The sequence below is a fragment of the Vigna umbellata genome, chromosome 3, assembly GCF_029865625.1.
Source record: "Vigna umbellata cultivar VRB3 chromosome 3, Vumbellata_1.0, whole genome shotgun sequence".
NCBI lineage: Eukaryota > Viridiplantae > Streptophyta > Magnoliopsida > Fabales > Fabaceae > Vigna > Vigna umbellata.
In genome coordinates this window covers 33836973-33864095 of record NC_142167.1, presented here as the reverse complement: position 1 = coordinate 33864095, position 27123 = coordinate 33836973, and the positions used below count along the sequence as shown (strand labels likewise).

Here is a 27123-nt window from a genome sequence, read left to right as displayed (position 1 = left end):
GTTGGCTGAATTATGCTATAAATGGCTTTTAAAGTAATCTAGAAGTCAATATTTTTATTATAAATGATGTTTACAATTGAATGACATTGTCAAGAATTCTGATGTTGACTGTGATGTAATTGAATTCATGTCTGTATTCAATAAAGTGGGTCAAAAGTGGTGCGTCAAAAAGCAATAGCACTTCTCCTGCTTTGTACAAATGGGACCGATGGGCTGTGCATTAAAAGGTTGAAGTTGCTGAGATTCGAGACATTGCGGTTGGTTATTCAAACTATGAATCGGTATTTACTTTTTTCCAACTGAGCTTCATATGTTCATCTGCACTTATAATTATCTTAATTTTTTCATCATTTACCAGTGGTTTCTTTTAAGAGGTAAAATTTTTGTGTTCAATTATATTCTCGTTATATCACTCTCCAGTCATAATTCTCATAACTTCAAACTTATTTTTATAAATAGTTAGTATTATAATATATTTTTTAATGAAGTCTGGTATTAGTTGAAAACAAACTCAACCACCAAAATACTTTCCTTTACCATAGAAATAATCCTAAAATTCTCTTGATCATTAACTTTCAGGTTAACTTTTTCTGTGAAATTTTTTTCCCAGAAAAATTAACATTTTTCCATACAATATTATTACTTCAAATACTTTTTTTTCTTCTAAATCTGTATTAGTGATGTTTCAAACTTACTGTATTCAACTCTACCAAAAAACTTCAGTATTCCGCTCTAGCATACGTATTTAAAAGAAATAAAAAAATGTTAACTTAATTAAACTACTTTATATTTACCAGGATTTAGAAATTACTATAAATTATTTACTTTTTATATTTACATAATTAATCAGTTTAACTCGCTATATCAAGACTTTAACTGCAATACAAACATTTAACACCAAAGCTGTCTTTATCAAACTGTATCGTACCCAAAAAGGAAATTTAGGAAACTAACCATTGAAATTAGTTAGCAATTAAATTGTCAATACTGATGTCATTGCTTTTTCTGAGGATGCAATCACCATGTACACACACTCAACCAACCCACTGATTATTTTGATTCTAACTTCAATCATTAATTCTTCATTCGTTGAAGTGTCAGATCATTAGTTCCATTCTACACGTCTTATTTTGGGGGATTGGTGGAAATTCAGAAAGTGGTCCCAAAATAAATCATAATTTTGCTACCTTTTATTCATAGTGATAAGGTGACAGAAATGAGAAACGAATTCTACAACAATTTTCCGTTTTATTCAGCACCGTATGCTAAAAACAAAATTGTTCCACGTAAATACAAGAGAATTCTCCTCCATAACCAAAAAAAAGCACAAATGCTGAAAGAACGGACCTACAAATCTGGAAAACCGTGACCACAGGTAATAATAATCATAGCATCATTTCTGCTATAAAAACTATACACCTCGTCGATATTCCAGTTGCTTTGTGTTCTCCAGCAAAATCTGCCAGCCAACAAAGAAACAGGATTTAAGCAGTGAAATTAATGTAAAACTTGTTTGGACTCCTCTTAGTATAATCACAAAAGTGTCAGCAGGTTCTTACTTCTCGAATGTAGTTTGCTATTGCTTTGCAGCCTTCGATTGCTAGTTGCATAACATTTTCCAAAATGTCAATTGGTAGTTTAGAATCCATCTATAGACAGTAACAACAGAAATTAGTGCAAATAAAATTAAACTAGGAGCTTTTCCATTCTAAACTACGGAATATGGCAGGGAGTGAACGAATGAAATAAGCTGGATGAGAAAAGAAAAGCATTGCATGCTTTTCATAATAATGATAGTAGTAAATTTCTGATTAAAACTTTGAAGGTTCACAATCTCAACCAGCCTTTACATAGTGGCACGTTATAAGACCCTAGAAATTTCTCTGCAAATTCTCTGTCACATCACCATTAATACGCACTCCACGTCACTGCTACGGGTAATTAAAAACCCACTCCCAACTCTGAATTTTTCATCTCTCTGTTGTGCACGGAAAGCCGAGCCACATCATTCCTCTGAAACATTAAAAACGCACCAAACTGTGCATGCACACACGCCACTTGTCACGTTGGAAGCTTCCAATTCAGAGTTTGGTGTGCAGGTGTCAGCTTGGGAGACGTTCGTTCAAACGAACGTGAGTTAAACAAAACTAGATTTTCGAAAACTCTTTCTCTCCCCTGCACCACTCATCTTCTACCTCTGAACTTAACTTTTCATCTTCTCCAACCTCTCTCTAGAAACCTTAAAACTTCTCTCTACTGTTACTCATTCATCTCTTCTCCGTTTAACATTCAGAACCGTAGGAACGATCCTTACGCTGTGAGCTTCATTTTGGACCGAACCAATCTCAGTTCTGAAAACGGTAAGTCTCCCAACTTAGGTATCGTTTCTGGATATTCGTTTCTACATTCCTTTGGCTAGATTTAGTGGAAGAAACTTAAGTGGAATTTAGTGAGTGAACCTTGGAGTAGAACGCTGTTAGAGGAAGCACCATAAACTTGCATTAGGGCGAACACTGCTATCCAGGTAAGGGAAGCTTATATGTTTAATTTATACTTGCATGTTGTATGATATGATTTGGATGTATAAAACGTATGCTGATTGATCTGTCATGAACGAGCACTGCTTGTATGAATTATATATGTTTTTGGTGGTTTGAAATGCATGTTAATTTGGATATGTATGAACGGAGTATGACTATTGTATAGTTGGAATGATTAAAATGATGAGATCTGTATGATGATGTTTAAGGTGAATTAATTTGGAAATGGAAGTTATAAAGTTTATAAATTTGAAAATGATATGAAGTATACAGTATGAATTGAAATGTTGAAATCTGGAAATCTGTTAGGGTTGAAAAACCTGAAACTTAAATCATTCCCTATGATAAATGACGATCGTCACCGTACGGTCTTAGACCGTTCGGTTTTCCTTAAAATAACTTAGAATGGAATTCTTTCATTTGGAAAGAACTCTGCTCGAGAACGAGCGTCCCTATGTGTCTGAGCGTTCGGTTCAGCTCAGTCGTACATAAATGTGTTAAAATTTTAAATACGTAGCGCTCGGTCTTATATTGAGCGTTCGTCCTAAATAGCGCTCGGTCTTATACCGAAGCGTTCGTCCTAAATAGCGCTCGGTTTATACACCAAGCGTTCGTCATACTTGGTGCTCGGTCATTTACCTAGCGTTCGCTTTAATGAAGTGTTCGGTCTTAGATTGAACGCTCGTCCTTATCTTTGATTCCTTAACGAATGTAAATAGCGTTCGTCCAAATACTTAGTAAATGGATGTTGGCGCGTTCGGTTATTGACTGGCAGCCAATCCCTTTCAAATAAAAGGTTCCCTATATAGTTAAGTATTCTCCTGGATGTCTCTTCATCCAAGTTGAGTTAATTTGATCTATTGGTATTTAAAAATATTCTGGAGTTGGCTTTATTATTCTGAAGTCTTTATGGTTTTAAAGGAGTTTCTTTTAAATCTGGCTTTTAACGTTCGTCCTCTTCCTTCAGAAAGTTGAACGTTCGTCTTTTTCAGAGAGTGGAACATAGAATGAAAATGTTAAAAATATAAATGTTAAGACGTTCGAACACTATATTAAATGGTTATACGATTGTGGAATTTGAACGAGCGTTCCAAGGAGGAACGTCTCAGATGAGTTAAATATTAAATTTGGTAAAGTATGAACATGGATAAGTTAAGACTCGCTGTCCATCCTGATATTCCGTGATACTCATCTTCACGTAGAAGGGGGTAGTCATGTGTGGGAATGGCAGGAGGTCCTTAGTTCATCACTTAGCATGGGCGAAGGATTAACCTCGAGTGGCAGCTGATTAGGTATATCCCGGCTACTACACCACTCGGGTGCAAGGACGCTTGTAACTACATGGTTCATACAGTCCGGACGGTCTGTCATATAATATACATATCTCTATGTTATTCTATATTAAGTTACCTGATGTATGTGTGAATTGATGTGTTAAATGTATGTGTTAATTGTATGAATTAAATAATATAAGCTTACCCTTGCATTTTCCATTGTGTTGTCTCCTGTCTATGTACGTTCGTCTTGTCTTGCAATGATCATCCGTGTGGATGTGAGCAGATGGTGGTGCATCTCTTGAAGAAATGCTAGAAGAAGGAAATTTGGAAGATGCAAATCTGGTTGAAGTGGAAGTAAAGGCCGAGCCTTAGAGCGCTCGTTAGATTAGGAATGTGAATATTAGCTTAGTTGGACGTTCGGTTAAATATTTTGTAAAGTCGTTCGTCCTAATTACCTCTGATTCTGTTTTGGCGCGTACGTTATTTTTAGTTAGCTGTTCGTTCTAGGCTTCATTTGTATGCGTTTATGCGCGTTTCTTTTGTACTGAAGCCGTTCGGCTCTGGAACATCTTTTCTGTATATAAAGACTGCATTGTTTACTGTTAATTGTAATTAATTCTGTAATATGGTAATTACTGTATTTTGGGATGTTACACACGTGTTCGAAACAAATTTAACTCCATAATATCAATCTAAGAATGGGAGCAATAAACTGACTGATAAACTGTCATTGGAAAAAATCTATGCCAGCCCCACCAAATGAAGTTACCCTCCCTCTCTGTTTTGTGGACCATACATGAATTTCATCCTATAATAAGGTGGCGGAAAGAATATATCAACTATATTTCTTCAGTCAAAATTTAAAGTATCAACAAAAGATCTGCAACTAAAAAAGTAAAAGATGCTGAACTGGAATTCCAAATAAAGAGTTACCAAGTATGATACTAGTGAAAATTAAGTTACACTTGATCAAACATTAACTCATACTAAAAAGAAGATTTGTCATGACATAACTCCATCAAAGGGTACAACAGCAAATCACTCTATCAGGAACCTTCGTAAGAAGTATCTGTTGATTAAAAAACAACTGATATTTGAAAAAAGATTCATGTGTACAGCAAACTATTAAGTTGTTAAATCTGAGGCGAGCTTAGATAAGCTTCTTTTGGGGATTTCCGAACATGCACCTATTCCCTCGAGTAATCAAGGGTTAAAACTCTACTGTTCTCTCCAAAATCTCTAATAACAAGAACAGTTTTTGAAGGAAGAGGAATTACAGCTTCAACACCACCAGACTCTTTACTACGTGAGTACCAATGACTGAGAGAGCAATAAAAAGTTTTCCTTTCTGTTGAACTAATTTACCTGGTTGACTACACAATAGATACAGAGAAAATAACAAGACATGAATTAACCTGAAGCAGTGTTACTTTATCCAACTTTGGCAGAATTCCTAGGGTTACATCAGGACCTCCAGCACTGTCTTCTACATAGTTCAAATCTGTACACATTCAGAAACCTTTAATAATTAGGGCAGCCCGTGCATCAGAAGTAGACAGAAATAAAACAGACATACCACACTTGTATTTAGCCAGTTCAAATTTAGAGTAAAAACAGATATATACCAAGCAGACTTGTGCTGTTAAGGTATCCGGCACTGCAGGATGTTACAAGATCACGCATAGGGATCCCAGCATCGGCAAGGGCCAAAGTTGCAGCATTTATACAAGCAGATCTAGTTCCTATAAAAGACATGTCAACATCACCCAAAATTAATGTACATATTAAATGAGTAAAGAGAGAAAATAAAATGGCAATGACAGAAGAGAATCACAAGATCCCATTATCAAGTCTTAGTTACCTCCATCTGCTTGGAGAACTTGGACATATATATCTATCTGCAAATTTAATAAGTAAAACATTAGGGAGGACTAGGGGAAAGCAAAGCACATGACAAAATAAGTTCTTAATGTGTAATAAAACCTGAGATCGAGGCAATAGATGTGTCAATATAGATGCTTCCATGGTTTGCCGAATAACCAGGGAAATTTCAGTTGATCTCCTGTAGAATGAGAACTTCAAATCACGTAGTAAAAAATAAGAAGTGATCCTATTATCCTTCTGTAAGAGAACCTTACAATGAGAACCATATTAAAACTATGAAGGAAAAGCAAAACAGGATAACATTTATATCTGCAAACATTGATGGTTAAGCCATTCAAAACTATTCAGTGAGTTTTGGCCAAAGATTACTCAAAAAAGTCAAAGCTTGCAAAAAAGATTAAAAATGAGAAAAGGCAGTAAAAGGGTGCATGGGGTTAAGCTTTTCATTGTTTTATGATACATAACCCATTGCTGAGCCTGTAGTCAGCTATATCAAAGGCATGGAGCAGCCAGCCCCAAAAACACTACAATACGTTAGTGGATAGCAAGATAGTTGTTACATAGAAAATTATGAATGCAAGATTAAAAAAAAATTATACTGTATCACATGAACAAATGCAATATATATATATATATATATATATATATATATATATATATATATATATATATATATATTACTAATTAATAATCAAAATTTATACTCTAAAAGTCTAAACATGCATTACCACCATTGCTATTAAATTCTTACCTCAGTAAAAAGATCAAAAAGTCCAATTTACAAATTACAAGGCACTCTTAAGATAGATTCTACTAATGCAACATTCACTATCATCCTAGTAGTCTATGCTCCAATACCATTTTGATAAGTATAAAACTACGAATATATAAAAAATAAGTGAAAGGTCAAAAAGAATAGGAAGTTAAACAAAAGCAAGTAAATGAGCAAAACCTGTCACCCTTTGATTTCCTCATGCGATCTCCAGTGCTAAAATTAGCCATGCTGTACTCACACCGAACCTATAGACATACATTGCACATAAGCAACAATTAAGTTTTTGTTACAATTCATATAAATACAGACAACATAACTTAGAAAAAAAAAACTACCAGAGCATGGTTGGTTATTTGGCTTCTATTTTGCACCTGAAATGCAGAGAAGTTACTAAAGAAAAACAGCAAATCATCTGCACGAATTTGTCGCATCTACAATATACCATAAAGAGAGGAGAAAAAGTTAAAGGCAAAAGATCAGTAGAGAAAGAAATATAAAATCATAGATTTAGATCCTCTGCAGTGAAGGAATAACACTTTAGAGGATAAACTGCAGTAATAGTCATTGAGATTTTAATAACTTCATAGTTTCTTATACATGTACATATATTTTATCACACTCTTAAATACTAAATTTTTAATAAATAGTAATAACTTCACCTTATCCTCTAAAGTGCATCTCCTCATTTTAAATAGTCGAATCCCAAAATCATGTCCAAATCACAGCTGTTAAATAGGACTGAATTCCATAGGCCAGACCTTAAAATGCTGCTTTCAATTAGCTCATTTTGTCATAGGACCAAGTTCATATATCTCACTAAAAAAGGTTGGTTAGACATCCTTAGGGTTAGAACCCTCCATTTTCTTACTTTTATCATTTGGCAAACTACAACATTTGTAGCTTTTAAGTGATAGGTTTTAATGTTTATCAGAACTAAGGTTATTGACTGCTTCTAATCTGTTTATATGTTTTTTTGCAGTTCAAAATGTGCCCTTACACATTTCCATTACCCATGGCATGGCTCATCTATGTATAACCCATATGCAGAACTATCTGCAGATCTTATATATACTAATTAACATAAAGCTTCAGTAATTCATGACTATGTAAGAATTCATGTAGGATATTATTATTTATTAATACTCCGCATTTCATACGCTTCATGAGTATTCTTGAAAGATCTAAAGGAACCTTTTTTGGAATGAATATTAAGTGAAGAAAAAAGGAGGAAAAAAAAAAGCCCAAGAAAAAAATAATAGTTGTACCTCCATGGGTCTGCGACCATCCAGTCGAAGTCCTTCTGGGCTGACGTATTCCATCCTCAGGTCAATCTATGGCAGAGACAAAAAGGAGACAAAGATGAGACATAAGCAGCTGGATTTTGTTTTATTTTGCTTTATATTCTTGGCTTCCAAAAAAAATGATATTTTCTACTAAAGTTATTGAAACAAAATGGTGAGATTTTGCAGAATCTGAGCCATTTAAAAGTTTGTGTTGGCTCAAGTAGTTTATGGGTCATGCAGTGAGATGAGTGAGAGGGCAGTTCGAATTAATAACACTGCTCAATTGAAAACATACCGAACAAACTCCAGTTGCTCTGTAAAGATTAGGATGAAAACAAGGTTACAAAAAATCAAGCAATCTGAACTTTGAATGAATATCATATAGACAACAACAAACATTTACCCAATAAGTGGGGCACTAGGTAAATAATATTGCAGAAATAAATATTAGAAATCAGCAAACAACAAAATAACAACGCATTTGAAGAAAATAAATCTGGTCGTGTCCCTACCCTTTTAAACATTTAAGTTTGCTCTTAATCTTACTGCAAGCAAAGAAAAAGAGGAAAGTACACCACGGACAGAAAGATATTGTAAAGGGGTGGTTCTCGAAGCAAATTCAATCTGCATACTGTTATTATTTTTATTTTATTCTAGCACTCCCCGAATTTCAACAAATTTCTAAAGGAGAATGAGCAGGCTTTTAGTTTAATAGTTACAGAAGAAAGATTTGGGTCAATTATATATGAGAAGGACAGTGTTCCCTTCCCACTTAATAAACTAATAACACAGAGCAATGATTTTAGTGACTCGGTTATGCTATAGATCAATCTTATGGTTGAGTGGTATGCAAGTTCAAGGTGCAGGATTTTTAAGAAGAGCTTTTGTGAGATCGATACAAAGGGCAAGGAAGGGTTATAAGTTTGATTGAGAGAACGATATAGTATAGGAGTAATTGGTTATCAAGATGTTCAATGTTTGAAGCTTATACAAAGCTGTCGTAAACTCCATTTTTCTTGGTTGTAAATGTTGAATTGATTAAATTAGAAAAGCATAGCAACTTTTACGAGTTTAACAGAAAATAGGGATTGGGTGGTGAGTGGTGACACTGCAAGGCACTACACATGACAACGCAAACATTGAAAGGGTTTGAACTTTGATGACCAGAGAGAGAGAAAAGGAAAAGTACCTGACTGACGGCGAGATTTGACGGTGGCTGTTACGCTCTGTGTGGCAACGGCGAGAACGGAAGTTGGTCCGCGCACTGCAAACGAGCCTAGTCTAGGCAGGGTTCCGCTGTTCGGTGTTTAAATAGGTCACTAAATAGGTTTAATAGGTCACTTGTTTAAACCTGTTCGGATAGCAATGTTGAGCGTTCGGCCTTGAGTAGTATTCTTAGGTTCCAAGCGTTGCGCGTTCGTCCAAGTATTGAATTTAGTACTGGTGTTCGATGGTTTAGCGTTCGGCCTGATAGTGTAGGATTTGATAACGTTCGTCCAACAGCGTTCGGCCTGTTGATTGATAACGAACGTACGTCCAAATAGTGTTCGGCCTAGTGGTTGGAAGGTAGTGTTCGTTCAGTAACGTTCGTCCACTGTGCTCGGTGAACAGTGCTCGTCCAAATAGTATTCTGCAAATGTTTGATTTTAAATTCATTTTCTCTTGAATTGAATTACGTGCAAGGTTTGGAAAATATATACTGTGAAGTGATTTATGTGAATGTATGAGGTGTGTTGGATTTACTGTGATAAAATGGATATCTAGTGATTCGGGAGTAACAATATGATTCATGGACGTAATTCCATGATCCTCATGAGAGGATACATGGTGGTGGACGTAATTCCATGATCCTCAAGGAGAGGATACATGGTGGTGATTTAGGGTGTACAGAATGATTTCATGGTAGCTCAGTCTTGGGGGTTTTCCTGACGCTCCAATGGTCTTTCATTCTCAAGTAGAGAGGATTGATCCATGTGGTGAGGAGTAGCAGGAGGTCCTAGTCTTGGAGGCTTCCAGTATGCTCCAGGGCACGGAACGGACTAACCTCGTGAGGGTGGTAGGGTGGAACCCATTGGCAATGGCTTTGCAAAGCAGTAGAGGCCACCATGAGTGCATAACCCGCCATAGCTCGGTAATCATTCTGGTCCGGACGAGTCGGTCTATAAAGTAACAAGTCGGGGTTTAATGTAACAAGTCTTGTGATGTTAGTTTACCATGTATGAGTGACTTTTGCATATCATGTTGGATTGTATAACATGCTTTTTATATCTAGCTCACCCTTGCATTGTTTGTGTTGTGTGCTGTTTGGGTATGTTTCTTTGGCGATGATCATTGTAACATCCCAATTATATAATAACCAATATTATATAATAAAGACGTCAACATTCAAATATAGAGAACAGTCAGAATATGACGTGTAATTTAATTGTTAAATTACAATCATCCAAATAAAATGAGCGAAAATTTAAACTTGAACAGTTGAAAGGATTGATCACTACAAGTGTTCAATCAGGAAATTTCTAGGAAGACTACTCTGCAACATCAGCAACCTCTAGCTCTTGATCCAAAGGACTCTCCTCGACAGCATCTGCTCCCATCCAAGTGAATGATTACCGAGCTATGGCGGGTCTTGCACTCGTGGTGGCTTTATGAAACTTGGGCACTCTCGCCCTGGCACTACCGCCTTGTGAAACTTTAGGCACTACCGCCTGGTGGAACTTTAGGCACTACCGCCTGATGGAACTTTGGGCACTCCCGCCCGGCCACAATCACGAGGTTAATCCGTTATCACTCACCTTGGATCATATGGAAGCATCCAAGACTAGGACCTCCTGCTACTCCTCACCACATGTTCAATCCTCTCTACATGAGAAGAAAGACCATTGGAGATTCAGGATGACCCCCAAAACTGAGCTACCATGTAATCATTCTATACAACCCCAAAACACCACCATGTATCCTCTCCTTGAGGATCATGGAATTACGTCCATGAATCATACTGTTACTTTGAACCTTAACCCAAGCCATGAATAACCATATACTACCATATTATCACAACAAATCCAACATATCTCATACATTCACATATTTTCACAAATTTCACGTTACAGCATATATTCCAAACATTGGTACACATAATTCAATCCAAGAGCAAAGGAACTTAGAACCCGTTACCATTTGCAGACCATTGGATGGACGAACACTATTCCACCGAGCGTTATAAGCCGAACGCCACTATGCCAATTGGACGAACGCTAACAAAAACTGACCGAACGCTAACACCGAACGCCTGAACACAATTAGGCGGAACGCTAAAACCGAACGTCATATTGGATTCAACACTATTTGGCCGAACGCTACGAGATCAACAGGCCGAACGCTCACAAACCAAGGACGATCGCTCACAAAACCAAGGACGAACGCTAAAATTACTTATTCACCAAAACGAACGAACGCCATTTACAAGTTAATGGCCGAACACCATTTGACCGAACGTCACCAAATAAACTGGACGAACGTTATCTCCAAATATCAGGCCGAACGTTCAAAATCTGACTTAAACCAATACCTATCGTTCAACATCAGGACGGACACCATTTGGAGGACGAACGCCTATGATCACTATTTCAACACAGCGGACGTTTTAAGATTCAAGCCTGATTCTACCGAATTAAGCCGAACGCTACAGATACCAATTTACCAACGAACGCTCAAGATTGAAACCTATGCATAACAATTTAACAACGAACGGTCAAAGCCCATTGTACGAACGTTCTAAAATCACTTTACTCAATAAAGACCGAATGCCAAAATAATCAAGGCCGAACGCTATACTTACAACCTATGGACGTTCGTCTTGAGACCAAGGCCGAACGTTCAAAAACGTCCCACTAAAATACTAAGTTTAGGACGAACGTCCAATTTGACTTGGACGAACGTTCAGCAACGTTAGCTATTTTGGACGAACGTCCAATATGAAATCAAATTGGACGAACGGCGTTTCTGCAGAATTTCTACAAGTTTTCCAGAAAACCCAGAAACCAAGAACAACCTCAAATTTTCATCCCCTTCTTCCCATATTTGCATCATACAAAGCATATAAAATCAATCAAACAAAAGATCTAGCTCCCCTTACCTCTTGAAGACTTTCTTTGTAAAATTTGTGATCCATCTTCCTCCAGACGTGCAGATCAAGATCTCTTTGCATCCTCCATAATTCTTCACTTCCTCTCCCAAATCTTACTGCAAGGACTCCATTCTCACCAGATGCCCATCCCAGCTCCTCCTCTCAGCCCTTCCGAAGTTGGTACAGCTTCCCATGGTGTTCTTTGGACGGCTGGAAATGGAGGAAGGAAGGCTCCCTTCCTCTGGCTGCTTTCTCGCTCCCTCTCCCATGCCAAAATGAAGACACCCACTTTTCTCAGCTTCCTCCCTGCCCCTTCAATAATGCAGCCCAATAAATGAAAAAGTGGTGCCCACCATGTCCCCACCATTCCCAAAATTTACGGGTCTTACAATCATCCACTTGGATGGGAGCAGATGGCGAGGAGAATACTTTGGAAGCAGCTCTTGATGAAGACGACAGGCTGCAGTGCTGCAGCCTAGATTAGCTAGTCTTATTTCATAATTCTTAATGTTTGGAATAACTCGTGTGTATTTTAAGTTTTAAATTCTCTGTGATTTTCATGGAGAAATTCTAAATACTCTTGTTGTCAATTCCACACTATTCTAAGGATGACTGTAATCCTTAAATTACTCTTGACTGCTTTCTTATATTATGTATGATGACGTCTTTATTATATATGCATGATGTATATTTTTGGGACGTTACATTAATGGTATCAGAGCAGTTCCTTCCTTAGAAACCTGTAGGTTGTGAGTGTGCTTCGTTTGTGATTGCGTACTCTAACCTCGTATAGGAAGTTGTATTAGTTTGAGTCAAGCTAATGGTCTTTCTCTCTGTGTGGACAGAAGATGGCACCTACATCTCCTCATCGTTCTCCTCCGCGAGTCGATCAACTTGACTCTAATCAGATGCTGAATGCGGTACTCCAAACGTTGCAACAGCAGAATGCTGCGTTGGTTCAACAGAATACCTTTGCATTACAAAATCTTGAAGCCGCAAGGATATCGGCAGAGAACGCAAGAGTGTCTTCCGAGAACACTCAGAGGGAGTTCATGGAAATGATGACTAATGCTAGGACTCCTCCAAGTGTTTCTTCTGTTGTTATTCCTGCGCAAGAGTGGAGCTTGGAGAGCTTTCTGCAACATCGCCCAGCAAGATTTACTGGCAAGTGCAACCCTGATGAAGTTGATCACTGGTTCGGGGACATGGAGAGGATATTCGAAGCCAAGGGATGTCCTGATGAGAAGAAGCTAGCCTACACCCAATACTTGCTGACAGGTGAAGCTGGACATTGGTGGAACAGTGTGAAGACGATCTTGGAGAGGAACGGGACTGCTATCACTTGGGAGTTGTTCAGAACTAAATTCTACACTGAATACTTCCCAGACAGTGTCAGGTTTGCTAAGGAGATAGAGTTTCTTGAGTTGGCTCAGGCAACAAATCAGTATCGGAGTATGCAGATAGTTTTAAACACCTGCTTCGCTTCTACACCATGTCAATAAATGAAGAATGGCAGTGTCGCAAGTTTGAGAATGGCTTGAGAAAGGATATAAAGTTACTAGTGAAGGGATTGCGCATTAGAGAATTCTCTGCTTTGGTAGAGATGGCCCATGATATGGAAAAGACTAAGGGAGAACTAGAAGGGCCTCAGAAACAACAGAGCCAACCACTTAGGGTTGGTGGACCTGCGATATCCCGGGGAGGCTCCATTTCTAGAAGGACCCCTTTCTCTAGACCTTCTTCCTCCGGATCCAGGGGTTCTTCCTCTCGGTCATCGGGGCAATCCAGTTTTGCCAGTTCCGTTAGATGCTTCAGGTGTGGTGGACCACACTTCCAGAATTCCTGCCCTCAGTTAGAAGGGTATAGGAGGTGTAATATCTGTCGGCAAGAAGGACACTATGCCAGAGACTGTCCTACTACTAGGAGGGTAGGACCACAGCCAAGCCAGGCTGGCAGATCTATTCAGAGGGGTGGGCATAGACCTCAGGCAGCAGGGAGAGTCTATGCGTTGACCGGAACTGAGGCAGCCAGCGCAGGTAATTTAATTGTCAGCAGTTGTTTGTTATTTGGAGCTTCGTGTGTGACGTTGTTTGATTCGGGGGCGACACATTCTTTTGTGTCTAAAGCTTGTGTGGAGAGGCTTGGTTTAGTTGTCAGAGAGCTTCCGTGTGATCTGGTGGTGTCTACACCAGTAGCTGGGTTAGTCAGGACATCTAATGTGTGCTCCAGGTGTCCTATTGAGGTAGAGGGTCGCAGGTTCAGAGTGAACCTTATTTGCTTACCTCTGCAGGAGTTAGAGGTAATTTTGGGAATGGATTGGTTAGCAGCCAATCGTATTCTTTTAGATTGCGGTGGTAAGAAGCTAATATTTCCCGAAGAAGATGAAGACATGTCATTATCGCTCGGTGTATTGAGGAAGGACATCTTCGAGGGTGCCAGCTGTTTCCTAATCATGTTCCATAAGGACGGGACTCCTAGTTTAAATTCTTCAGCGCTTGTGAACCAGAGTGTAGACCTTCTGGTTGTGAATGATTTCATGGATGTTTTCCCTGAAGAAGTTCCTGGTTTACCTCCTCCGCGAGAAGTAGAGTTCTCTATTGATCTGGTCTCAGGAGCAGGACCAGTATCCATAGCCCCTTATCGGATGGCTCCAGCTGAGCTGGTTGAGTTGAAGAAGCAGATTGAAGAGTTATTAGAGAAAAAGTTTATCCAGCCGAGTGCTTCGCCGTGGGGTGCGCCAGTATTACTAGTAAAGAAGAAGGATGGTAGCTCGAGGTTGTGCGTTGACTATCGACAACTAATAAGTTGACGATCAAGAACAAGTATCCCTTACCAAGGATTGATGATCTGATGGATCAATTACACGGGGCTACGGTATTCTCCAAGATTGATTTGAGGTCGGGTTACCATCAAATTTTGGTGAAAGACGATGATGTGCAGAAGACAGCATTCAGATCCAGGTATGGCCACTATGAGTATGTGGTTATGCCTTTTGGTGTGACTAATGCTCCAGCCATATTCATGGACTATATGAATCGAATTTTCAGACCCTTCTTGGACAAGTTCGTGGTGGTGTTTATAGATGACATACTTGTTGTCAACACCCAATTTCGTCCGGATGGACTAATAGGTTTGCTGTATTTTATTTTCATCATGAGTGTAAAATAAAAAATAAAAAAAATGAAAAATAATGAATAATAAAATAAAACAAAATAATAAAATAAAAAAAAAGAACAGAGCGTTCGACCTTTTGCTGTGAGACTGAGCCGTTCGTCCTCTTCTCTGAGCGACCGTTCGTCTTCTACTCTGCACAACCGTTCGTCCGCTACTCTGAGCGACCATTCGTCCTCCACCATGCGTAACCGTTCGTTGTTGACAATATCAAGACGCTCGTCCTTTACTGGTCTCACGTATCCACACTTTCAGCCTCACGGACGTTCGACCTCAATTGCGTTCGGCCGCTCGGCCTCGAACCATTCGACCCCAAAGACGTTCGGTCGCTCGTCCTAAATTGTTCAGCTATTCGGTCTGTGGTTGAACGTTCGGTCTATTTGTTAGTGAACGTTCGGTCATGTTTACTTGCTATTGGACGTTCGGTCTTAATGTGGTTGAACGTTCGTCTTGATGTTGTAGAACGTTCGGTTTTAAAGTGTTTATTGTTGAACGTTCGTGAACGTTCGGTCCTGTTTTAGCGTTCGCCCAAACAGTAATAATTTTTTTACATGGTCGTTCGTCATTCTATCGTTCGTCCTTACCCCATTTTCCTCTTTACCGCTCGTCCAGGTCACTCCGCCGTATACCGTTCGTCCTGAACGCTCGTCCTGACCGATCGTCCTGATCACTCTCTCGTGTCTCCCCTACGGCCCCAGTAATGATTCCCACAATCTGCCAACGGTCCACTTCTACCTTCTCCCACTTCACCAACCATCCAATTATGCTTCCAACTATTCCACCAACCCAATAATTTCTGCATCCTCCAATCGCAGCTACCGACACTCCTCATCCTCCAATCATAGCTACCGACACTCTCATCTCTTACTGTGCTGAAGCCTACATAATTCACACGAGGAAAGGGAGGGGGAAGAGGGCCGAGGGGCATTGGCTCCCTCTGAGCCCCTCACCCGTTACCATCTCCATCTTCATCTCATTCTTCATCCTCACAGCCATCACAACACCTCATCACCACAGCCTTGGGGGGCACTGGCTCCTCTCAGCCGTAACCACAGCAAACCATTTCCTTTTCACTCCCAACTCCACGGCCAAACACCAAACCAGGATTCACCACACATACTCCTATCCCATTCACTCCACAGAATCATCTCCACACAACACTCAATCCTCCTCCATTCTCTGTCAACAGGGCCAACACCCATCATCATTTTATCCAGACCTCACGGCCACCACACAATCTTCAATCACCATCCTTCCACCCAACTTCCACTTCATCTCCCCAACATCAAAACTTGAAAATTCAATTCTCCACCCCTCACAATACTCACTTGTATTCACTGGAAATCATCAAGAACCACTCGGACAAACCCACCACCGAAAGCATCACCATTTTGTCTACATTGTAACCCAATCAAAACAATCAAGCACAGAAGCAGAAAATAGATAGAAGAGAGGGAGAGAGACCAGAAGCAACTCGCGGCGGTCTGCTTGGAGGAGGCGGCGGCCAGTTAGGCAGACGCGGCACAGAGACATCGGAGACGAACCCCTTCCTGGGTGGTCGGCGTACTGGCGGCGGCTTGGGCCGCAGCTGGCGGCAGCCGTTTCTGGCTGAGACAGTGGCGCGCGTGCATGACGGGGTGGAGATACCTCCGTTGGCTACTTTGGAAGAAGACTCTAGGTCTCTGTTTTGAGTTGAGATTGTGGAATGAAGGAGACCCCAAGGAATGTTGGCTGAAGAATGGAAAGGCCTTGGGCCTTTTCTTTTTTATTTCTTTCCGACCCAACTCTCTCTAATAAATCAAAACAAAATAATGATACTAAAACATTTTCCTCCTTCACGCACCCCCTGTTTTCTCACCCGCGCACCCCCGCATCCATTCCCTGGACTCAGACCCATCCAAACCCTTAAACAAAAAAAAATAACTTTATCTGCACCCACGGTTTCATGTTTCACACCCCGTTTTTGTTTGGGCTTAAGCCCATTATGTGCAAACAAAATAAAAAAAAAAGAAAAAGGAAAGGGGAATTGGATCTGACACACGTTTCAGGATGCCCTTCTGTTTTCATTTTTACACCCCTGACAGACAAAGGAGCTTCAAATCTACTCTCTGCACTCCGGGTTTTTATCTCTGCACCCCCTATTCTTGTTGGTTTGTTTCTCTCACTTTGTTCTTAAATTTTTATTTCTTTATGTAGCCCTTTGTGTTATAACTCCACTCTTGTATATTGCATCTTATATTTTGTTGGGTTTGTTCATAAAAAATATAAACAAAAAATAAAATAAAACAAACAAAGCCGTGTGAGTGCTCGTGCGATCGTACGCATCAGCCTAGTGCTCATTACGCAAACAATAAGAGAAAAAAGCCGTGTGAGTGCTCGTGCGATCGTACGCATCAGCCTAGTGCTCATTACGCAAAAATTTAAATATTACATCAAAAAATACCAAAAAAATATAAAATCTTCAAAAACCAAAAACATCCACATTTTCAAACAACAAACAATCTTTCTGGCCAGAACTACGTGATCCTTGATTCTCCATCAAAAGTGGAGATACGTAGGAGCAAGGCTAGTCCTTGTCAGGTTCATTTCCCCAAAAATCCAAATTTATCCATAATCAATCAAACAAATCTTTCAAACAATTTGCAAACAAATTTTCAAGCAGTTTTCTACAAGAACTACGTAACCCTGATTTCTCATTCTGAATGAGAATACGTAGGAGCAAGGTCAATCTTTGTCGAGCACAAAAAACTAAAAAATATTTTGTTTCTTTAGAATTTTTATTTTAGGGGATAGTTAAACATTTTGAAAACCACATCACATTCACATATTTAGTTAAAGGTACTGCCCTAGGGCAGGCGTTGTAGGGTGCTAATACCTTCCCTACACGTAACCGACTCCCGAATTTAGAATCTCATTTTCGCAGACTATGCCTTATCATTTTATGATTTTTCCGTAGTTTTCCAGAATAAACTATGGTGGCGACTCCCAAAAAATCTTTTTTTTCAAACCCCTGCGTTTTCTTTTTCGGATCGTTGTCCCGTCGCGATTCCGGTTGCGACACTTGTCTATTCTAAAACTCGGGAAGAACATGAAGATCACCTTAGGGCAGTGCTTGAAGTGCTGAGGGAAAGAAGATTGTATGCCAAGCTATCCAAGTGTGAATTTTGGATGGAAGAGGTTCCTTTTCTTGGGCATGTGATTTCAGCTGGAGGAATTGTTGTCGATCCCGCTAAGGTGCAAGCAGTACTTCAATGGGAGAGACCTAAGACTGTTACAGAAATCAGAGCTTTGTGGGTCTAGCGGGCTACTATCGTCGTTTTATTGAGAGCTTTTCCCGGATTGTGGCGCCGTTAACAAAACTGACTAGGAAGGATCAACCTTTTGTTTGGACAGACTGTTGTGAGACTAGCTTCCAAGAGCTAAAGAACAGATTGACTAGTGCACCAGTTTTGGTTATCCCTGACACAGATAAACCTTTTGAGGTTTTTGTGATGCCTCTCATCAGGGATTAGGGTGCGTACTGATGCAGGAGAAGAAGGTAGTGGCATATGCATCAAGACAACTTAAGGTTCATGAGAAGAATTATCCCACTCATGACTTGGAGTTGGCACCTGTGGTATTTGCTTTGAAGATTTGGAGACACTATCTGTATGGCACGCAATTTCAGGTGTTCAGTGATCATAAGAGCCTGAAATACCTCTTTGATCAGAAGGAGCTTAATATGAGGCAAAGGCGATGGATGGAGTTTCTTAAAGATTTTGAATTTGATCTCCTTTATCACCCTGGGAAGGCTAATGTGGTGGCAGATGCATTGAGCAGGAAGTCAGTGCATATTTCAGCCTTAATGGTCAGAGAGTTAGAGTTGGTAGAAAGCTTCAGAGATTTGAGGTTGCAGGTAGAATTTGAAGCTGACAGCATCAGATGCAGTAATTTGGTGGTGTCCAATGACTTGTTGAAGCGTGTTAAAGAAGAGCAGTCGAAGGATGTTGAGCTCCAAACGTCATCCAGTTTGATTGGGACTGAGCAGGGAAAGGATTTTGCCTTGGGGGCTGATGGTATCTTAAGGTTCAAAGGCAGAGTCTGTATCCCTAGCAATTCAGAAATGAAGAGGTTAATCCTTGAGGAAGGTCATAAAAGCCGTTTTAGCATGCATCGTGGCATGACTAAAATGTATCAAGACCTCAAGGAGTCTTTTTGGTGGTCCGGTATGAAAAGAGATGTAGCTCAGTTTGTTGTCTCTTGTTTAACTTGTCAGAAAGCTAAAATAGAGCATCAGAGACCAGGAGGTTTGTTGCAGCCATTGGAAATTCCAGAATGGAAATGGGATAGCATCGCTATGGACTTTGTTACCCATTTGCCACGCACTGTTCGAAGACATGATGCAATATGGGTAATAGTGGACCGATTGACCAAGAGTGCCCACTTCTTGGCAATCGATTTGAGGATGTCTATGGCGAAGTTGGCGCAACTGTATGTTAAGGAAATAGTGAGGTTACATGGGGTACCTTCGAGTATTGTATCAGATAGAGACCCAAGGTTCACATCCAGGTTTTGGCAAACTCTTCAGAGTGAGATGGGAAGCAGACTTCAGATGAGCTCGGCTTATCATCCCCAAACGGATGGACAGTCTGAGCGGACAATCCAATCGCTTGAAGATTTGTTGCGGACTTGCATTTTGGATCACCTAGGGGTATGGGATGAGATATTGCCACTAGTTGAGTTCACTTACAACAACAGCTATCAGACTAGTATCGGCATGGCACCGTTTGAAGCGTTGTATGGGAGGCACTGTAGAACACCTCTTTGTTGGTTTCAGGATGGAGAAGCAGTTTTGACGGGACCAGAAATAGTTCAGCAGACTACAGAGAAGGTGAAGCTTATACAAGAAAGGATGCGGGCGTCTCAGAATAGACAGAAGTCCTATGCTGATCGGAGGCGCAAGCCGTTAGAATTTGCAGTTGGGGATCATGTGTTCCTACGAGTGACTCCTACTACCGGTGTAGGAAGAGCCATTCGTGCTAGGAAACTATCTCCTAGATATCTTGGTCCTTACCAGATTCTACGACGTGTAGGACCCGTAGCTTATGAGATAACCATGCCACCTCGGTTGGCAAACTTGCATCCAGTGTTCCATGTATCTCAACTGAGAAAATACATGTCTGATCCTTCTCATGTGCTTGAAGTTGACGATGTGCAAGTCAGAGAAGATTTGTCAATTGAAGTGCAACCAATAAAGATTGAGGAGAGTCAAAACAAACAACTTAGAGGAAGAACTGTCAGACTTGTCAAAGTTATCTGGAACAGTGGAACGGGCGACTCTACCTGGGAGTTAGAGGACGAGATGAGAGAAACCTACCCACACTTGTTCTGATAAAGCCTAATTTTCGAGGACGAAAATTTTTGTTGTTGGGGAGAATGTAAAGACCGCACGTCCCACTTTCTTTTGAAAGTGGGAGGGGCGGCTACCTAACAGAGAAGTGGTGGGGAAGGGAGGCACGTTCCTGGAAGTGGAAGGGGGCGGCTGCACGATGGAAGTGGGCGGCTGGCTGCACGTTCGTGTAGTGGTGGGGGGCGCTTCAAGTGGCAACAGCAGCTGGTGGATGGTGGGGTCTTCCCACTTTGAAAGTGCTCCAGCCACCAAAGACACCATCATCTCCTTTGTTGGTGGGCATAGCACTGAGGAGTGGCTATGGGGAGCACCATTTCTTCCTTCTTAAAGGTAGAAATCGTGGATTGAAGGGGTTGGATGCTGCATCTGGAGAAGGGAGAGGCTTGCTGCAATTTCGGGAAAAGAAGAATTGGAGTTTTGCTGCAAAAATCTGAAGAGTGAGAGGAGAGCTCTGGAATTTCAAGGAGACCTTGGGAGAGAGATTCAAGATTCAAGGAGGTCTTCAAGAGGTAAGGGGAGCTAGATCCTTTTTTCTGGATTTTATGAACCATGTATGTGTGTTGTGAAATCTATAATATAGTGTCGTTGATGAACAAATTTCGTACTTAGAGTGACTTTGTTGTGTATGAATCTGTATGAGTGATGGTAGAATATTGTTGTTGAAGCAAATCTGGGAAGAAGGGGATGAAAATGGGGTTTCTGGTTTCTCTCCGAAAATCTGGTGCGATTCTGCAGAATTCTGCAGATCGCGCGTTCGTCCAATTTGGTGAGCCAAATTGGACGTTCGTCCAAATGGCTCGACCAATTAGTGGTCGGCCAAAATAGCATGAGCGTTCGGTTTTGTGTTAACGAGCGTTCGTTCGTTTGCAGTGATATATTAGACGTTCGTCCCAACTGTATACAGGAATTAGTAATTTTAGGCGTTCGTCCCTAAATTGATATTTACGTGATCTTGAGCGTTCGGTATTTGGTAATAGAAATTGCAGTCGTTCGTCCTTAACGGATTCTTAAGTTTAATCTTGATCGTTCGACCTTAAGTTGATACTATTAAGTCTGGATCTCTAAACGTTCGGTTTCGGTGTATTAGTCAGCGTTCGGCCTTGGTTAATTGTGATTGTGAGCGTTCGGTCGTTAGTTGGTATTCTTAGGATTGGATTTTGACCGTTCAGTCATAGTTTAATTCTCATTGTGAGCGTTCGGTTTTGGTTTAATTCTGATTGTGAGCGTTCGGCCTTTCCTTGATTCTAATTGTGAGCGTTCGGTCTTGGCTTGATAGTTTTAAGTTTTGGAATTTTGAGCGTTCGGTCTTATTCTGTTGAACGTTCGGTTTTGATAAGGTATTCTCGCTTCTGAGCGTTCGATTTTAATTTGGATTCCTTAGTTTGGATCATAAGCGTTCGTTCATGGATATTTGTGATTGTGAGCGTTCGGCCATAATTGGATATTATAATTTGAAATCTTTAACGATCGGCCTTATAATATTAGTGAGTTTGAGCGATCGTTCTTAACATTGTATTTTCGGATAGCAATGTTGAGCGTTCGGCCTTGAGTAGTATTCTTAGGTTCCAAGCGTTGCGCGTTCGTCCAAGTGTTGAATTTAGTATTGGTGTTCGATGGTTTAGCGTTCGGCCTGATAGTGTAGGATTTGATAACGTTCGTCCAACAGCGTTCGGCCTGGTGATTGATAACGAACGTACGTCCAAATAGTGTTCGGCCTAGTGGTTGGAAGGTAGTGTTCGTTCAGTAACGTTCGTCCACTGTGCTCGGTGAACAGTGCTCGTCCAAATAGTATTCTGCAAATGTTGGATTTTAAATTCATTTTCTCTTGAATTGAATTACGTGCAAGGTTTGGAAAATATATACTGTGAAGTGATTTATGTGAATGTATGAGGTGTGTTGGATTTACTGTGATAAAATGGATATCTGGTGATTCGGGAGTAACAATATGATTCAGGGACGTAATTCCATGATCCTCATGAGAGGATACATGGTGGTGGACGTAATTCCATGATCCTCAAGGAGAGGATATATGGTGGTGATTTGGGGTGTACAGAATGATTTCATGGTAGCTCATTCTTGAGGGTTTTCCTGACGCTCCAATGGTCTTTCATTCTCAAGTAGAGAGGATTGATCCATGTGGTGAGGAGTAGCAGGAGGTCCTAGTCTTGGAGGCTTCCAGTATGCTCCAGGGCGCGAAACGGACTAACCTCGTGAGGGTGGTAGGGTGGAACCCATTGGCAATGGCTTTGCAAAGCAGTAGAGGCCACCACGAGTGCATAACCCGCCATAGCTCGGTAATCATTCTGGTCCGGACGAGTCGGTCTATAAAGTAACAAGTCGGGGTTTAATGTAACAAGTCTTGTGATGTTAGTTTACCATGTATGAGTGACTTTTGCATATCATGTTGGATTGTATAACATGTTTTTTATATCTAGCTCACCCTTGCATTGTTTGTGTTGTGTGTTGTTTGGGTATGTTTCTTTGGCGATGATCATCCACTTGGATGGGAGCAGATGGCGAGGAGAATACTTTGGAAGCAGCTCTTGATGAAGACGGCAGTGCTGCAGCCTAGATTAGCTAGTCTTATTTCATAATTCTTAATGTTTGGAATAACTCGTGTGTATTTTAAGTTTTAAATTCTCTGTGATTTTCATGGAGAAATTCTAAATACTCTTGTTGTCAATTCCGCACTATTCTAAGGATGACTGTAATCCTTAAATTACTCTTGACTGCTTTCTTATATTATGTATGATGACTCTTTATTATATATGCATGATGTATATTTTTGGGACGTTACAGTTAGTATTATAATATATTTTTTAATGAAGTCTGGTATTAGTTGAAAACAAACTCAACCACCAAAATACTTTCCTTTACCATAGAAATAATCCTAAAATTCTCTTGATCATTAACTTTCAGGTTAACTTTTTCTGTGATGTATTTGAAGACTAGTTATCGCAACTCATTAATGTCTTTGGACTATTGAGGTTAGGCCAGGAAAAAAAATGGCCTTGTCGTTGTTTATAATGTAATCCACCAAACATTTTACCTAGAACCAAATTCAGCATTATAATTTAAAATATGTTGGTTATTGATTGTGTAAGACCCTATATAATTAAGCAATGATAATTCTGTGTTAAACCAGATTAGTGCACTATAATTCTGAGTTGATTTAATCCTACTTCAAATCTGCTAAATCTCTTCCTGCAATGCACTGAAATCAAGCTCCACCATTCTCTGGAAACTGCACCACGTCACACACACTCAGTGCATTAAAAACGCACCAATCTGTGCATGCACACACGCCAAGTGTCACGGGAGAGAATTCCAAGCAGGGTTTGGTGTGCAAGTGGCAGACTGTGAAACGCTCTCTTGTTTGATGTGGAATCCACTCAAAATTCTGAGTTTTGAGAAAACTCTTTCACTCACACTCACACTTCGTCTTCCTCAGAAAACCAAACCTTTCATCTTCTCCAACTTCTCACTAAGAACCTTTATCTTCTCTCTACCATTACTCACTTCCTTCAACTCCAATCCGTTTTCTGAAACCATAGGAACATTCACGGGCCAGCAAGCTCCATTTTGATCCGAACCTCTTTTGATTCTGTAACTGGTAAGCTCCAAACCACAATCTAATCTTAAAAGTTCTAGGAACACTGTATCAGTTGCATGCAAGGATAAAAATCTGAGTTTCTGAGAACTCTCATCTTCTCTCTAAAATTACTCATTCATCATCTCCTCAAATTCTGTTTCAGATACTGTAAACACTGTCACTGCACCGTGAACATCAACTTGATTCGAACAGAATTGAGAACTGAACTGGTAAGTTCTCATTCTGCATAATTGTCCATTGAGTTCATGCTAATCAAATTCTGGTTGCATGAATGAGTTATAGGTTTGATCTTTATGTTATTTTGGTATTTTAGATTTAGTGAAAGTCGTGGAGTGAATTCATTTGGGTAGAGAACTGTGAGTGATCAAGATAAACCTTAAACAATTGGAATTTCACTGCAGTAACAGGTAAGGGAAGCCTATAATTTTAATTTATACTGTATGTGTTATGATCTGATGTGCATGTATTAAATGTATGATGTTCGAGCTGTGTAAATGACCACAGTTATGAAATCTGGTTTTCTGATAATGTGATTGATCTGCATGTTGGTTTGGAATGTATGAAAATTATGAGGTTGAGCTGTTAAGAATGGTTTATGATATCTGATATGAATTCTAGTTTGGATGGGTCTGTCATGAACTGATACGGCTTGGATGAATGATATTTGATGTTGGATTTGATCTGATTACATGTTGAATTGATGATGCATGAACTGAGTATGGTTATTGGATACTTGGAATGAATTAGATGTTGAAAACTGTATGATGATGTTTGAAGGGAATTAAACCTGAAATGGAAGTATAAAGTTGGAAAAATGGAAATCTGGAAAAATTCTGCTAAGTGTGAAAAATCTAAATTTTCTGATCATTCTCTGTTGCTAAAAGGACGTTCGTCACTGTACGGTCTTAGACCGTTCGGTTTTGATTAACATGACTTAGATTGGAATTCATTCATTTGGAATGAATTCTGCTCGAGAACGAGCGTCCCCCAATTGAGTGAATGAGCGTTCGTTCTGCTCAGTATAGATCAATATTTAAAACTTTATAAATAAGTGACGTTCGGCCTCATGTCGAGCGTTCGTCCTTATTGTTGTTCGACCTTATGTCGAACGTTAGTTCTAGAGAGCGTTCGTCCTTAAACTGAACGTTCGTCCAAAGTTGGCGTTCGGTCCTATACCGAAACGCTCGTCATATAAAGCGCTTGGGTTATAACCAGCGTTAGTGCTGATTCGTGCTTGGTCATTGACCTAGCGTTCGTCCACAGCAGGGTTCGGTTTCTAACTGAACGCTCGTCCTTATTATTGAATTCTGAGCGAACGTAATTGACGTTCGTCCAAAGTAAATTTCTGAACGTTCATTCATTGACAGTAAGAGTTGTTTCTGTACTTTAAATATTCTGGTTATTTATCTAAGTTATTCTGTAAGATAATTATTTCTTTTGATTCAACCTAAAGTTCTTGTACTCAACATCTTCTAAGTATTATTCTGAACTTCTAAATTCAATCTCATCTAAATTCTTTAAGAATTCTTAATGTCCATCAGTGAATAAGAGTTCGTTTCTTTTGTTCAGAAACGTGAAATCAAAGGTTCTGTAATAAGTTCGTTTTATTTGAGTAAAGAATGCATGACGTTAATGTTAAGAGAGTGGAACATAGAATGAAAATGTGAAAATGAGAAATGTTTAATGTGGACGAATGATATGTTGAACGAATTATTGGAATTGGATTTTTTACGAGCGTTCCAGGGAGGAACGTCTCTTATATGATTGAATATTGAATTGGTAAAGTATGACTGTGGTTAGTTAATGCTGGCTTGGTCCATCCTGATATTCCGTGATACACCTCTTCAAGTAGAAGGGGGTAGTCATGCGTGGGAATGGCAGGAGGTCCTTAGTCCATAAGTTAACATGGGCGACGTAAGAACGGACTTACCTCGAGTGGCAGCTGTTTGGTGTTACCCAGTTACTACACCACTCGGGTGCAAGGACGCCTGTAACTACATGGTTATACAGTCCGGACGGTCTGTCTTATTATATGCCTTTATATGATTATTATTTGATGAATTACATGCTGTATGTGTGTTTAGAAATGTAACTGTATGTGTTGATTGTATAAATTAAATATTATAAGCTTACCCTTGCATTTCCATTGTGTTGTCTACTGTACATGTATACTCCGTCTTGTCAAATGCAATGATCATCCGTTGTGGATGTGAGCAGATGGTGGTGCATCCCTTGAAGCAATGCTGGAAGAAGAAAATTTGGACGACTCCAATCTGGTTGAAGTTGAAGTAAAGGCCGAGCCTTAGAGTGCTCGTTTGATTTAGGCTGTACATGTTAGCATAGTTATAACGTTCGGCCACCTATTTTGTAAGGCCGTTCGTCTTATTCATCTCTGATTGTATTTTGGTGCACGTTAGTTTATGTATTTAAGAGCGTTCATTCTTAGTTTTATTGTATGCGTTTACACGCGTCCTCTGTACTGATGCCGTTAGGCTTTTCAATCCAGTTTTAAATGCAAAGACTGTTTGTGATTACTGTTAATTGTAATTAATTCTGAATTATAGTGATTACTGTATTTTGGGATGTTACATTAGTGGTATCAGAGCAGTTTTGTTCTTCTAAGGACACTGTAGGGTTATGAGTGCACTGTGTTTTTGCTGTGTGCTTATTGCATGTTTAATGAGTTATTATTGTTTTAACTCTTGGACATAACTAATGCTCGTTTGTTTTCTCTGCATCCAGAGAACAAATGGCACCTAGACTTCCTCCTCCTCCTCAACCGAATGAGTCCGAAACGTCCAACAACACTAGATTGTTGGAAACCGTGGTGGAAAGATTGCATCAACAGAATACCACGTTAATGGAGCAGAATGCTACCTTGATGCAGCAAAACCAAGCTGCTATGCAAGGTTTGGAGGCCTCGCGTGTTCATTCTGAAAACACGCAAAGGCAATTGATGGAAATACTGGCTGCAACTAGAGGTGCACCTGGAGCATCTTCTTCTAACGCTGCCCCACCTGCAGCGGAATGGAGTTTGGAGAGTTTCCTCCAACATCATCCGACTA

General features: G+C 39.9%; 2 protein-coding genes, 1 long non-coding RNA gene and 1 pseudogene across 3 annotated transcripts; 3 read left to right on the top strand and 1 right to left on the bottom strand.

Annotated features, from left to right (window-relative positions):
• Nucleotides 1-1411: 1411 nt before the first annotated feature.
• Nucleotides 1412-6742, bottom strand: LOC148202323 (exosome complex component RRP41 homolog; annotated as a pseudogene).
• A 5991-nt stretch (nt 6743-12733) lies between these two features.
• LOC148202322 (uncharacterized) lies at nt 12734-14694 on the top strand. Its single transcript, XM_088109593.1, has 2 exons — nt 12734-13318; nt 13402-14694. Exons 1-2 carry the CDS (start codon nt 12734-12736, stop codon nt 14692-14694), a joined length of 1878 nt encoding a protein of 625 aa, XP_087965719.1.
• A 5118-nt stretch (nt 14695-19812) lies between these two features.
• LOC148202321 (uncharacterized) lies at nt 19813-21097 on the top strand. Its single transcript, XM_088108235.1, is given in 1 exon segment — nt 19813-21097. A coding segment is annotated over 1 exon segment (714 nt). The 3' UTR covers nt 20527-21097.
• A 2453-nt stretch (nt 21098-23550) lies between these two features.
• LOC148202320 (uncharacterized) lies at nt 23551-26741 on the top strand. Its single transcript, XR_015785183.1, has 4 exons — nt 23551-24058; nt 24201-24267; nt 24372-24465; nt 26276-26741. It is a non-coding gene; the product is annotated as an uncharacterized LOC148202320 (long non-coding RNA).
• Nucleotides 26742-27123: the final 382 nt, after the last annotated feature.

Bases quoted from the DNA above. Each gene is read 5' to 3' on its own strand.
- LOC148202322 (XM_088109593.1), top strand. From the start codon at position 12,734: ATGGCACCTACATCTCCTCATCGTTCTCCTCCGCGAGTCGATCAACTT. The intron at 13,319-13,401 runs GCAACAAATCAG...GAAGAATGGCAG, and splicing joins AGTTTCTTGAGTTGGCTCAG to TGTCGCAAGTTTGAGAATGG.